Source organism: Electrona antarctica, assembly GCF_951216825.1.
Source record: "Electrona antarctica genome assembly, chromosome: 20".
Classification (NCBI taxonomy): domain Eukaryota; kingdom Metazoa; phylum Chordata; class Actinopteri; order Myctophiformes; family Myctophidae; genus Electrona; species Electrona antarctica.
This window is the reverse complement of record NC_136801.1, coordinates 5,817,803-5,833,476: the sequence shown is the minus strand read 5'-3', so window position 1 is coordinate 5,833,476 and position 15,674 is coordinate 5,817,803. Positions and strand designations below refer to the sequence as shown.

General features: G+C 43.4%; 1 protein-coding gene across 2 annotated transcripts in view; it reads right to left on the bottom strand.

The window, feature by feature from the left end:
• The window catches only part of prex2 (phosphatidylinositol-3,4,5-trisphosphate-dependent Rac exchange factor 2), a 218,828-nt gene that overhangs the window by 1,396 nt on the left and 201,758 nt on the right, over window positions 1-15,674 (bottom strand). For both annotated transcript variants that reach the window (XM_079488991.1, XM_079488992.1), the window contains 2 exons: window positions 8,228-8,330; window positions 2,069-2,136 (listed from right to left, as the gene is read on the bottom strand). In XM_079488991.1, coding sequence (XP_079345117.1) covers window positions 2,069-2,136; window positions 8,228-8,330 — 171 coding nt within the window. The remainder of the gene's footprint in view (window positions 1-2,068; window positions 2,137-8,227; window positions 8,331-15,674) is intronic.

The following is a 15,674-nucleotide window of genomic DNA, read 5'->3' as shown; positions in this document are numbered from 1 at the left end:
GTCCCCACCAAAGAGGTCCAGGTGTTTTTTTGTGCAAAAGCTCCTTATTGGCTATTTCCCCTACCATAAGCCCTCAATGAATTGCATTGAATGGGAATTCAATTTGTATATATCCTCTCTTCATAATGTAAATAATATCCCAAGCGGCACACTTTACTACTTATTTCGATGGAAATAAGCGAATCAGCACAACACCCCATAGCCCCATTCAATTCAATGCAATTCATTGAGGGCTTATGGTAGGGGAAATAGCCAATAAGGAGTTTTTGCACGAAGAAACACCTTGACCTCTTTGGTGGGGACGTAACGACTACAAAGAAAGGTAAGAAAGCCTTCTAGCATGGAATTCTCCTTTAATGCAAGCTCACAGTGTGTCACACGCATAGTAGATCTAGCTCTGGTCCATAGCTCTAATGCCGTTGCATTTAGAGATATGTTACCGATGACTTCCGGGGCTCGCATGAAAGCCTCTCGTCTTTAGCGTAAATAAAAAGAACGTTTTTGCTTCTCACCAATACAAAGGCGGGTTGTGTCATTAGAAAGCCAATTTCCTTAGTGGACGCACTCTGAGCCCCCCACCACACGTATAAAACGTACCTTTTGGCCAAAAAGGGATTATTTTTCCACCGGGAAAAAAGAATACCTTTAGTTACTCCACTGCACCCTCTACCGATATTGCCAAGAGAAAACCCTCATACAGAATATTTTTCCTCCGGTGAAAATAAATCCCTTTCTGACCAAAAGGTACCTGAGTGCTTCCACTAAGGAAAGTAGGCTTCCTAATGACACAAGCTGCCTTTGTATTGGTGAGAAGAAAAAACGTTATTTTTATTTACGCTAAAGATGAGAGGCTGGTCTGCATTTATGCGAGAAAGTGCGGCAAGTGCCTATAATGACAAAATAGGGATGCCAGGTTGAAAGTGGTCTGTCTGTGGGTTTTTATAAATATTCAACCAATGAAAAGTCCTAAAAATAAAGAAGAGGATCCAAGGCACTCTGTTCCAGTACACTTGAACTTTATCTGAGCTGGCACTGCTTTTCCGTATCCTCCTCTGGTCGTGTAGTATATCAGACCGTTGATTGTGGATGAGAGCCCCTATCGTTCACATCCAGTGGAGCAGTCACTTACACATTGCACCAATTATGACATGAACTTACTGAGAGTGCAGTGGGTTTCCCCTCTCTGGACACAGCGTCTCAACACCAATCATCTCCCATACTTAATTCTATTTGTCAATTTGACTAAAAGGTTCAAAATGGCTGACTGTCACACAAAAGCCCATGTGTCAAAGCCAAGTGGCTGAGGAGGCAGCCCTCGTCCCTTGTCTCACTGCTAGAGACATCCCAAGCAACTGCTTTGTAATGGTTCAATTCTAAATAATCACAAACGTGTGTGAACAACTGAACACACACACACATGCACACGCGCGCACACACACACACCCCTGCATGCACAGCAAAGTAAGTATACACAGGTGAACTACACACAAAACAAATAGGCATATGCACATACTATAGCCATTACCCATTAACACCCGGACCTATTTAATCCATTAATAAAATGTGCCCATCATTTATAGCGCCCGGACCACTTTTACCGGGGGACCGGAAGTTGTTGTGAATGTCTGTGTAGCAGCTAACAATAGCCACACCACTCTAGAGTCGATCGAAAACAACGGGAGGTAAGAATAAATCTATCGCGACTAGCGACTGGACCACGGAGCACCGTCTAACACAGGATCTTTTTTCATAATTAGACGGGATGATTTAGATCGCGAGTTATGAACGTTTTAAGATTTTCGTTTTCGTCCGCTAAACAGGCAGGGAACATTTTCGCACTGTTGTGCAACACCGAGGATTGCGCAACAAGCGCTCCTAGGCTGTGGAGCGATGCGACCGGTTTTGATATCATTAATCTCCGTCACATTTATCAATCTCCGTCCTGGGCAACTGACCATGAACTTGACGGTGATCTCCGTCTGGGGCCCTTAAACTGTTAAATTACAAATAGTGTAATGGCAGGTTTCTTTTAGCACCAAAATAATTGGCCCAGACTGTAATCTTATACCTTGGCACTGATGATGGTGTGCGGTCTCTCACTCCCAGGTTCTTGGCAGAATTCTGGACTCTGGCCCCCTGAAAGACAAGCAGAAAAACACTTCTAGGCATCGGCGTTCCTGTATATCAAATTAAAGCAGCACTGACATCAATTACAGCTAGGAATAATACTGCAGACAGCTGAGTTTAAATAAAGCTTTAATAGGCCCACAGGACCTTTCAGCCGTCCCTGTATTGGGACTATTTTGGCCCCAAGGCGTTGCAGGTAAACAGAGTTGTGACATTGTGTGACTTTCATTGTGAATCAGTTTGTACATAAGTTGAAATAAATGACCAAAAATACAGAGTTGAAAAAGGTACAAAGACATGCACATCCAATCCCAACTTGGGCAGGTGCTGAGCGATGAGTAGTAGTATGCACAGATAAAGAAAAGAAAATACTCGCACACTGTGGGCTCCGATGCCTTTATTTGCACACAAAATTGAATGTGACTATTCGAGCGCAATGAGTCTGCAATTGAGTCTGAGGAAGAGCATTGCGCTCGAAACGTCACAGTCAATGTTTTGTGCAAATAAAGACACTTCACGAGCATCGGAGCCCACAGTGTGCGAGTAATTTATTTTCTTTATCTGTGCAAAAATACAGAGTTAACTCTCTGCTGGCTGGAATTAGTATTTTCAGGTATATCTCTTCCTTGACTGATGGCTTTTCTTTGGCCTTCTTTGGTGAATGGGCTTGCGTACAGGTTTAATGAATGTACGTTATAATGAATTCACATGTGTATTTAAGGTCCCTTGAGCCTGGGCGGTGAGCTGTGATCCGTTGTCATCTTGCCCTACCCAGAATCAATCACTGGTGACAGAGCTTGTTTAATAGCCCGAGTAGCCCCCTGGGCAAGATTGTTTTCTATCAGGCACACAGTGCTAGTGGTCAGCTGTGAGGTAAGCGGTGAAAGCGTCTATAAATATTGTGGGAGGGTATAACTAGATGTCCTGTACTGCTACTCAAAAGCAACGCAGCAAGAAGCACAAGCTAAAACTAGCTATCGCTGCAGACTAGTGTTCTATCTATCCACCTGCCTGTCTGTCTATGTATACAAAGAATGTAGGCTATAAATGTTTGATTTGTAAAAAAAAAAAAAAGAAAAAAAAAAAAGAAGAAAAAAGTACAAGGTAAGAACTTTAGAAAGGGTGTGTGTGTGTGTGTGTGTGTGTGTGTGTGTGTGTGTGTGTGTGTGTGTGTGTGTGTGTGTGTGTGTGTGTGTGTGTGTGTGTGTGTGTGTGTGTGTGTGTGTGTGAGAAAGAGACAGAGACAGATAATGCCCAGTCAGGGCCCCATTATGCACGTTGCTGATGTTCCAGTGTTTTGCAGGCTCTGCACACAGTCAGCTGCAGCTGGAGGGCACTGCACACAGGCACAGGCTCTGCACACAGTCAGCTGCAGCTGGAGGGAAGGGGGGAATAAAAGAAACTCTGCCTCTCTGTAATCTACAGCTAAAAAACCCTGCACTCACAAATACTTTATCCAACTTTTTCCCTTTTTTGTTTTTATCCAAGCCTTTGTATCTCTGTGTGTCTTAACCCATTTTGACCTGAGATCAGATTCTAAAAATGTCTTCTACACCCTGACAGTTTTCTGAAAAAGCTATGTTTCTATGTCAGTGGTTCTTTGATTTTTCAAAAATAGCAGACCTACAAGCTCATAGCGCGCCACTCGGTGGCGCGCTATGAGCTTGTAGATCTGCTATTTTTCAATAGCTCAAGCATAACATAATGCTAACACCAAAATGGGTTAAGCCCAAACCACACCAATGGGTCGAGACGCCTTCGTCGCGGTGGTGTGATGTCCTGTCCTGTGTGCTCTTGTTGCACGTCACGCACGGTGGCGAAGTGATTCAATTCAATGGTTGCTTGCAACGACATGCGTCTACTCGCAACCGCTTGTTTGAAAGGAGTTGCATGACGACCCATTGGTGTGGTTTGGGCTTTAGTGTTTGTCTCTCTATTTCTGGATTAATCACGCACGCACGCACGCACGCACGCACGCACGCACGCACGCACGCACGCACGCACGCACGCACGCACGCACGCACACACACGCACGCACGTCTTGAGTGCCTCTTCTTTGTATTGGGTACGGTTGACCTACAGTGCATTAGCTATTTCACCCACGCTGTAAGAACTCTATGGGGCCGCCTGTCCGACTGTCCGCCTACGATAGCAAGGATAGCATCAGCAATTATACGATACCTATCACATCCAATCCGTCCTGATGTCTCCAAGACACGGAGATACCCCCTTAGGTCACTAAGGTATAAGGACAGTATCATACACACAGTCTGACAATGGAAACAGAAGTCTCTGAAGTATGTATTCATTTCAGCAAACAATAGTAAATATGCCGTCAGCTATTCATGTTGGGTGGCTTTGTCAATTGTCATAAAACCAGAGGAACGGTATAGTCCACATTGTCTCACTGCGTACTACTCATACTGTACATCCTGTGATATGAAATATATTTTGTAAAAGTGCGTATTAATCACTAATGCATATCAGTATCACTCATATTTCTGTTCTACATAAACTGGTACTGTAGATTAATGTTTCGTGACCTCTGCCCACATCGTTTCAGTGATATTTTGAACATTTCACAAAGGCTAGCCAGATCTTCTTGGGAGTAAATTCTTCTGCTGAGCTTGCAGAATGCACTTCCAATTCCATTTGCGCAGCATTGATTGATCTGTCGTGCATGTGTTGTACTCTAGAGTGCGTTCACCGCTGATGTTAACTCTTTAGACTCTCTGAGAAAAATGTACCTTGAGGATTTACTGCAGAATCATACAATAAAACAATGCAAGGCTTCAGAGGATACAGAAAGACCCTGCCCAGTGCCCATGCATGCTACACATCTACGTAAGACACATGCTACACCTTTTAAACACATTTTGGGCGGGAACCCCTTTTGGTGTTAGCATCATGTTATGCTTTAGCTATTGAAAAATAGCAGATCTACAAGCTCATAGCGCGCCACTGAGTGGCGCGCTACGAGCTTGTAGGTCTGCTATTTTTTAAAAATCGAAGAACGACTGACATAGAAACAGCTTTTTCAGAAAACTGTCAGGATGTAGAAGACATTTTTAGAATCTGATCTCAGGTCAAAAATGGGTTAAACCAAAAACAGTGAACGATTATTCACATAACCCATGTGGGTTCGAATACAGCGTAGTGCATCCGGCTTTGTCAAGCATCTATGCAAACACAATTGGCTCGTGTTTGGGAGAGGGAAGCCGGGCAGAGAGGGTCGTATTGGGCACCTGTCAGCTGAGAGAGTCAAATGAGAGAGTTGCCATGTGGGGGTCCCCGGGGAGTCCCTGGGGGGGGGTCCCCGGAACATCCAGACCCCCAGGAACGCGCCCAGGGGGGGCGGGCCGATTCCGGCGAGCCGCCCCGCGTCCGTAACGGTTGAGAAATTACAGAGTTACCGTGTGGGGGTCCCTCTACTGTACCCTCTACTGTACTGTACTGTACTGTACTGTACTGTACTGTACTGTACTGTACTGTACTGTACTGTACTGTACTGTACTGTACTGTACTGTACTGGCACACCCGAAATCATCATATATACAGTTAATATGTGCGTGTGCGTTTGTGTGTGTGTTAGGTTGCGCACAGGTGGTGAAAAACAACCATGCTGTTTTCGTGCTCACCCAGGCAGGCTGTTTTCAGTGCTCAGACCCACCCAGGCTGGCACCCACACACATAGCTCCGTAAGGGAGCGGTTGCACCACTCAAAAATGTGGTTTGCACCCTAACCATATTGGGCCAAACTGGTGACCTTGATCTTTGACTTTTCCATTGCAATGCTTAACCCATTTTTGGCGGGAACCCCTTTTTGGTGTTTTAAGCATTATGTTATGCTCTAGCTATTGAAAAATAGCAGATCTTGTAGGTCTGCTATTTTTTTTAAATCGTGAAAATATTTATTTCAGAAAACTGGAGGATTTAGAAGATTTTTTTTTAATTTCGAGGTCAGGCCTAAATGCTTACTCATCTCTTCAGGGTACAGCCTAACAGATATGATCTGCAATACATTGCTGTATGCAGGGGAAAAGAAAACATGTAAGGAGCTTGGCACACTGCTGCGTTTCTCCCACATTCGGGTCCGAGGCGGTTTGCAAAGTGACCACAAGCCCCTCAGACGGCTTCACATTCACCAGATACTTCAGCTAATGTCTGGGACACCAAGGACTCACACACAGTCCTGTAAAATACGCACACACACAGGCACGCACAAATATATGCACATGCACAGATAGACAAACATACACAGACAAATGCGCATGCATTTCAATGCCTGATCTCATTCTTATTTTGAAGGATGTTTTTCACTGTGTTGACTGAACAATGAGGTGAATGAGGTGAGGTGAAACTCACACGTCCCATGAGAGACACGAGAAAATCCATACTGATATATTAATTAATGTAATCATAAAAACGATACTTGAAGGCACTTTGACTGGAAGTGAATTAACTGATCAATACAGCATAACCCATCTCAGCACAGGAAATACGATAGAAGCTTCCTTGTAGTCTGACCTGTAAGCTGTATAGGGCTTCGTCAATTACACAGGGGGTTTCGAAAGTTCCCTGAAACTGTAAAAAAAGCTTAACCCATTTTGGGGGCGGGAACACCTTTTGGTGTTAGCATTATGTTATGCTTTAGCTATTGAAAAATAGCAGATCTACAAGCTCATAGCGCGCCACCGAGTGGCGCGCTACGAGCTTGTAGGTCTGCTATTTTTGAAAAATCAGAAACATAGCTTTTTCAGAAAACTGTCAGGATGTAGAAGACATTTTTAGAATCTGATCTCAGGTCAAAATGGGTTAAACACTGCACATTTCAACTGTATGTTCCACTCAACAATAACACCTCTCACTTAGTTGTACTCCTAATTTGACTGCACAGCCAAACGGGATTCAAGGTCAAGCACACACAAACATCGGTTCCCCTCTGGCTGGCAGCCATGTTCTTTACCGGAGGAGAGTAGCCCTCCCTTGATTTACAAGGCAGCCTCATCTAACCTCCTTCTCTCTCTCTCTCTCGCTCTGCTGACTTGGACATAGCGATTGAACGAGCACTCATGTGCTTCCAATGAGAGCCAGAGGTACAAGGTCCGAGCTCTGCTCTTGGCCCGAAGGATTCTCCAGCCTTTTGTGTGAAAATGCAACACACTGTGCGAAAAGTCGTGGGTATTATTCATTCCCTCAGTCCCTGCTAGACAGAGAGACTAGCACACTAGGCTGCTCTGTGAATCTCCACCCTCTCTCTCTCTCTCTCTCTCTCTCTCTCTCAAAGGCTGGCAGGAATGCGATATCTGGCAACCTTGCAGTCTGAGAGAAAGAGAAATTTACAAATTACCTTGGAGGAGGCAGGGAAAATGAGAAAAGGTGTAGCTCCTGGGTACCAATAAAAAGGTTGGTGCCTTTGGAAAGCTACTACATAGCAAATAATTGGGTTCAGGGGAAACCTGCAAGGGAGCAACCATCCATCCTTGGATAATGTCACATCCAAGCATAATGTGACAAGTGCAGGTACGGACAACATATACGCAAGGAAAGACAAAGTCTATCTAATTATTTTCTGGAGCGGTGTTGTGAATCTTCACATGCATTACTATGAATGAAACATTGTTAGAAATATGTCACTGCTGGGACTATACCAATGCAAAGCGAATGGTTTCAACCTAGATTAGACTTCAGATACCGTAGCAAAAGTGGAGAGCTCAGGAGAATACAAACAGTGAGTGAATGTGTGTGAAAGGAGTGCAGTAAGATGCCAAGGCAACTAACAAAGGGTGTACGTGTGCGTGCGTGCGCATGCGTGTGCACACGCCCGCGTGCATGTAGGTGCGTGTGTGTGTGTGTGTGTGCACATGCGCGTATCTATCCGTCCACAGCTGCTCTCATATACTGTACTACTCTGCCAATCAACGTCATATTTCTTGTGCACACTGACAGCAGGCCAGGCACCTCAATTCTAAAATATGTGTGTGTGTGTGTGTGTGTGTGTGAGTGTGAGTGTGAGTGTGTGTGTGTGTGTGTGTGTGTGTGTGTGTGTGTCCAATGTCTGTACAGTATATGTGCATGCATAAGCGAGTGTGTGCCATACCTGTTTCCGCATGACGTCGGTGGCCTGCATGATGCAGCGAGGCGGCAGGCCGTGGTTCCGAGCCAGCAGGATGGCCTGTTCCAGCGTCACACTCAGGGTAGACCTGGAGGTTTAGGGAGAACGTGAGGTTAAGCATAACGTCACACTCAGGGTAGACCTGGAGGTTTAGGGAGAACGTGAGGTTAAGCACAACGCACCGCACAACGAAACCTGAAGACACGCAGCACAAAAGATCAACTATAACTCGACACTGTGCAGCAACTTTGTTGATGCTATTAGTACAGGAAATCTATGGAAAATACAGGATCAACCTCTAACTAATCTTCAATATATCCTGAATAACAGAAAAGAAGTTGCCTGGAATTGTCTGAGGGGAAAGTGTTGAAAATGGCCTGTACAGTATGGCCACCATTGACATCCTATTATAAGGCAATATTTTCTAAATTTCCTTATGCTTTAAGTAGCATGTGACATATCAAACTAGGGGGTTTTCATGATGCTGAAGCCATTCCAAGCATTAGTTTTGCACAAAAACACTCATTGGGCTAGATTTTGCCATAGCAACTTGCTCAAATGTGATGATGTCAGCATATCATTTTCTTTTGAAAATGATATTTTACGGGATGCTTTAGCTAACTGTGCAGGGGATTTACTCAAAGAGCAATGCGATCCATCATCACATCAAGCTACTGTAAGTAGGCGGCTATGTGTGTGGTGTACCGTGACGTGTACCCATTTGGGAAATGCTTAAACATAACGCCCTCAGTCTGCATATTCAATTCAAGGTGTCATGATGTGGGGAAGTTAAAATATCTGACCTCTAAAACATCCTCTGTACAATCACTCCTGAAAACATTATTTCGCAAAAAGAAACTAAATGTTACACAAAGAACTCTGAACTATTATATTCTGATCCCTGGGAGTCGTGTCCTTTTTTTCCACTGGAAAAGACTGCAATGTACTGTAGACTTCATGGGGCTTTTCAGGGAATGCAGTGGCAGTGACAATAGAGCCCTATAAGCTGACTCAACATTGTGACAGTTTCCACAGCCCTGAGGAAACAAAGACACCGAGCAGACGGTGCCGCGGAGCGGGGCTCTGATTTGAGACTGAAAGCACCATCGGAAATAGACGACTTTGGCTGGATGAAAACCGCATTTCTAAAAGCATTATACGGTACGCAAGCTACTGGGCCACAGACACAGTCCGATATGGTGGATAACAAAAATACAATACGACCAATTTTTTTGTCTTTGTGTCGGCCTGCTTGACACCTTGTTGTTGTGATTATCCTTCTTAACCTCCATACAACCCCACAGTAATGAATCACTTCAGTTCAGTTGCTTGAGAAAAGTCATTTTACGGTAAGAAGATAACCAAGCAATAGGGGAATAATGAACCCCCCCTCCCACCATTCTGGCTTAGCCCATTTTGGGTGGGATCGAACCCCTTTTGGTGTTAGCATTATGTTATGCTTTAGCTATTGAAAAATAGCAGATCTACAAGCTCGTAGCGCACCACCGAGTGGCGCGCTACGAGCTTGTAGGTCTGCTATTTTTGAAAAATCGAAGAACGACTGACATAGAAACATAACGACTGACACAGAAAACTGTCAGGATGTAGAAGACATTTTTAGAATCTGATCTCAGGTCAAAATGGGTTAGACTGAAAGGCACCAGTCGGAATGAATCTTGATTTGGCCTGGGAGAAAGGATTTGAGTCCAAGTCAGTATACTGTGCTGCTCTGTGGCACAGACTCATGGGGTGTGAAGTTCGATGAGAAAACGTTGAGATGGTACAGTTGCACGTACAGTACAGTACATAACCAGTACACACACACAAACAGCATGTGGACAAATCTTTAGAGAGGCAGGCATGGAGGGAGACAGGGCGACCTTTGCATGAAAACAAGCACCAGTATGGATCCATGAAAACAAGCACCAGTATGGATCCATGAGCCTTTCACTGCAAATTGAACTGTCCAAAAGCTCCAGAGCCGCCAGATTTAGCTCAACTGAGAAACAGAGAAACATCAGGCTGGCAAAGAATCTGACCTGTTTGATTATCATCTCTGTGTTCTCCTGCAGTATATCCACATGAAGGGATGCACCGAAAGGGAAATTCTTGGCCGAAACCGAATACTGAATATAGGAAACAGTTGGCCGAAAACCGAATACCGAATAACCGAATATTATTAATATTATATATCTTTTTCCTACCATTGCTGTCATGGCCGTACCTTAAAGCTACCTGATTTATGGCAAAAGAAATGGTTATGGCAAAATAAATAATAATCACTATTATGGGTCCATAAAACATTTATTCAGCTCTTTTGAATGCATTAATTGCATACACTATTCGGCGATATATTTTCTGCCTATTCGGGCCGAAACCGAATAGGCCGAAAATGCATTTTTAGCCATTTTCTGCCGAATATTTTCTGCGGCCGAATATTCGGTGCATCACTTCATGAACCCTATAGCGTCTCTATTCTGGGGGCGACCATTTTGGCAAAAGTAGATTTGGTATAAATAAGAGTAGACAAAGTGCAGAGTGCTTGGAGACCCTGGCCTATTGCAGCTTTGCATAGGGTTAGTGTGTATGTATGTACAACCGGTAGACAGGCAGTCAGGGACACATTGCTGCCAGAAGGCCAGATCACTTCAGATGCATCATCAAGCCAACTGAACGTCTCCTTGAATCACAATTGCACAATTTTACCAGAACGTGAGATAACGTGATGAAAAGAATGTCCAAAAAGAGCTGATCGTTGGCTTTGACAATACATCCTTCCTCAGAATCCAGGGGGCTTTTTAAACCATGCATACACGGACGTCCCGCTGATCTTTAAATATCACTCCAGCCGGAGCTGGACACGATGCATGTATGAGGCTATACGAGGTGTATGAGGCTCTCCTGGACATTTGGGGGGATTTTAAATATCACTCCAGCCAGAGCTGGACATGGTGCATGTATGACGCTATATGAGGTGTACGTACAGTATGAGGCTCTCCTGGACATTTGGAGGGATTTTAATGGGATAAAGTGATTTATACATACAGTATATATCTGGTTTATGGGGGTGGCGGTTCACAGACCAATGAAGGAGGGAGGGAGAAAAAGAGGGAAGAGCAGAGAGGGGGGGAGGGGAGGGGCCAAAAGAGGGGGTGTAGTGACGCTTTCCTATATTACAATTTAGGCATTTAGCAGACGCTCTTAATCCAGAGCGACTTACATTTAGCAAGAACAAAAGCATGGGAATACATCACATATATAAAAAGCATTTATCAAGAAACATGCGTAAGCTAAGAACGTAGCTAGAACATATCTATATAATGACACTGTACATATAAACTATACATATATACTATACTATGCTGTACATATATACTATGAAGTGCTATGACTACATACAATGCAATTATTGTGCTGTCTACATAACATGCTATAAGTCTGTATCAAATGCGAGGGTTTGTAGGGTTCAATCATACTTGCAAGATATGGGGGAGCCATACCTCTGGTTGCTTTGAATGCCAGCATCAGGGTTTTGTATTCTGTGCGGGCAGCGACCGGGAGCCAGTGGAGGGAGCGGAGCAGGGGGGAGACATGTGAGAATTTTGGCTGGTTGAAGACCAAGCGAGCTGCGGCATTTTGGATCAGTTGGAGAGGCTTAAGTGCACATGCCGGTAGGCCAGTAAGGAGGGCGTTACAATAGTCGAGTTTTGACAAGACTGTTGTCTGGATTAGGAGCTGGGCTGATTCCTGGGTGAGGAACGGTCTAATTCGTCGTATGTTATAGAGTGTGAACCTGCAGGATCGAGTGACAGCTGTGATGTGAGTTTTGAACGAGAGCTGACTGTCCAGGACAACACCAAGGCTAGGCAGCTGTCAAAGGGCTGTGTGTAAGTTTGTGGGAGGGAGTCTAAATGCTTAAGCACAAAGTATCTTAATTCGGGTACATCTTTTTATACTGCTTATATTATATTATATAATGTTATATTATTGATCTTCTTTCTTACTGACTGACTGGCACACTTAGTTATTCTCTTAGATCTGGCACTTCTGAGTTAGTCTCCATCTCCGGAACACACTGTCTTGAGCCATACTTTATAGTTCATAGGGTGACGTGACGTTGTGGCCTGACATCACGCCACCGACCGTTTCCATGGCAACAGGGGGATCAACAAATGGAAAAGTAGATGTAATGTTTAACCTATTTTGGGGCGGGAACCCCTTTTGGTGTTAGGATTATGTTATGCTCTATCTACAAATAGCAGACCTACAAGCTCATAGCGCGGCACCGAGTGGCGCGCTACGAGCTTGTAGGTCTGCTATTTTTTGAAAAATCGAAGAACGACTGACATAGAAACATAGCTTTTTTCAGTAAACTGATTTAGAAGACATTTTTTAGAATCTGATCTCAGGTCAAAATGGGTTCAAATCATATTATAAATATAAAGTGCTGCATGTGTGTCGTCGTGCATCGTCAACCTTTCAAGACGTCCTTCACCTTTCTATAAAAGCCACCATTCTGCCGGATGGCCAGCAGGTGGCCAGTGCTGGGTGCCAGACGTTTTTTGGATAACCTCTCCCAAAAAGTAGCGGATACAGTGGCGTGCACAGACATTTAGAGGGGCAGGTGCTCAAGTGAAAAAAGGGCACCTGGTGCAGCGCGTGGAACCGGCCGGTTGCCTTAATAGTGTGAGATTTATAGATTTTGGGGCATAAATAATATATTAGAAGCTTGAATTGATCAATGTCACTATGGTCCACATACTGTACACTGTGCCAAACAAAAGAATGAAAAGATTACAATTTTTTTTCCACAAAAGGGCACATTGCTGTCCAAAGGGACGGCTTGTGTGCGTGCACGGGTGTGCACGTGGGAATTTTGTTTTTACGTGATCGCGGCCTGGAGCTAGCTAAAAATGCTACGACATGCTAACTCTGATGCTAATCAATCGCCGATTAACATGGATTAAACAAAACTCGCCTTTACGGCTATGGCAACCGGGACAAAGGTGAGTTGAGCTCATCTTTACAGGCCCGGCACTTAAGCTGTTAACTAGGAGGTCAGATGAGAGCAAAGCAGTCGAGGCAAATAAAGGATCACTTTTATCGAGGGAGAACGGTGTATTTGTTAAAAAAAGAAATCATTACTGTACCTGTCAGAAGTGAAACATCTCCACAGAAAAGTCCCTGACCAATAAGCAATATGCCTGAGGCTTCAGTTATTCACATTACAAAATACCGTAGGCGTAGAATGTTTGGGGTGCTGAGTAATTTTGTTCTATTTTCATTCTTGCTAGCATCTTGTCTAGCTGGCACAGTGAAATCTATTATTATTTTTTGCCTCTCAAATAGATTTTTGTGGCATGATGGTAAAAAGAGCAGTGCAGCATATTGCAAACTGCTGATTCCTACAGATATCACACTTTTGCTGTTATTAAAACTAATGCAATCAGTGGCAGACAAGGAATGTAATTTACACTGGTTTGGTTTAGCTTTTAATTTTACCCAAAGCATGCCTATATCTAGCTCTGGTCCATAGCTCTAATGCGTTGCTATGTTACTGTCAACTTCCGGGGCTTGCATGAATGCAGACCAGCCTCTTGTCTTTAGCGTAAATAAACAGAACGTTTTTGCTACTCACCAAAACAATGTGTCATTAGAAAGCCTACTTTCACAAAGACACGATGACTGGGACAAAATTCGAACCCCTTCGAGTTTGGAATCTCTTTTTATGGACATACAAAAGCATGGTTCATTCACCAAAGTAATTTCTATCTTATATCATACTCTGCTAGAAATGGTTCCCAATAATTCTCTTTATATAAAAGCCAAGCGGGAGGCAGAAATACAACAAGAGATTTCACAAGAAGAATGGCTAGACGCCTGCACTGAAGTGCATAAAGTAACAAACTCTAATTCTTGGAGAGAATATCAATGGAAAATTGTAAGCAGATTTTTTAAGACTCCATTATTGACTGGTAGAGCAGGCACTACTCCTACAACTGAGTGCTGGCGGGAATGTGGTGAACAGATCGGTAATCATACGCATATCTTTTGGACGTGTCCTAAATTACAGCAATTCTGGAATAATGTTTTTAATGACATTAACAGGGTGTTTGACACTCAGATACCACAAGATTTCAAGACAGCTATTCTAGGAGTGGTGCCGATTGGGTTTGAAGGTAGGAAAAAGGTGTACCTCCTCCAGATATTGTTAGCAGCGGCCAGACTATCACAATAAATTGGCTAGGAAAACACCCTCCAACCCACGAACAATGGCTAAATAAAGTAAAATAAATTAGAGACATGGAAGAAATTACTTATTTGGTGAGGCTACAAAATGAGCAATTTGTTAAGAAATGGACGCCCTTCGCGCGCATCGAGATTTAACATTACAAAGATTGATGGACACCCCCCCATTTTTATTTTATTTCATGTCTGTTGAATTACTCGATCAAGATGTTGTCTTTCATGTTTACATTTCTTCATTATTATTGTTGTTAGTATTATTTATGATTATTATTTTTCAAATGTGTTACTTTCTATGTTGCTGCTGTCTCCTTGGGGAGACAATTTTGTATTGAAGAACTGAATGATGATATATGATGCATATGTATAAAATGTATTGTCTACCCCGGCAATGACAATAAAAAACAATAAGTTGAAGGAAAAAAAAAGAAAGCCTACTTTCCTTAGTGGAAGCACTCTGAGCCCCCCACCACAGGTATAAACGGTACTTTTTGGCCAGCAAGGGATTTATTTTCACCGGAGGAAAAATATTCTCTACGAGGGTATACTCTGGGCAATATCGGTAGAGTAACTAAAAGTAATTTTCTTCCGGTGGAAACAATTCCCTATTTGGCCAAAAAGTACCGTTTATACGTGTGGCTCAGAGTGCTTCCACTAAGGAAAGTAGCAAAAACTTTCTTTTTATTTACGCTAAAGACGAGAGGCTGGTCTGCATTCATGCGAGCCCCGGAACAGTTGACAGTAACATAGCTCTAAATGCAACGCATGCGAGCTATGGACCAGAGCCAGCCTATATCATGGTTGGGCAGAATCAACATATTGAAGATGAACATTGTTCTAAGATTATTGTACCCATTACAGATGCTATACCAAACTCGCTTCCAAATACATGGTTTTCCAACATTAATAAAATGATTAAAATTGGTCTATGGCAAGGGAAAAAAGTAAGAATGAAATTAAATAAACTTCAAAGGCCTGGGCCATGGCTCAATGGTCCAGGCACCTTGGCTGGTAATCCAGTCTGGCAGTGTGCCGCGGGTTCGACTCCCGATCCCGATGGCCTTTACTGCATGTCATCCCCCCATCTCTCTCCCCATTTACTGTCTGTCCCTCCATAAAAAATATAAAAATAAAGGCGAAAGCCACAAAAAAATAAATAAAAAATAAAAAACTTCAAAGACCAATA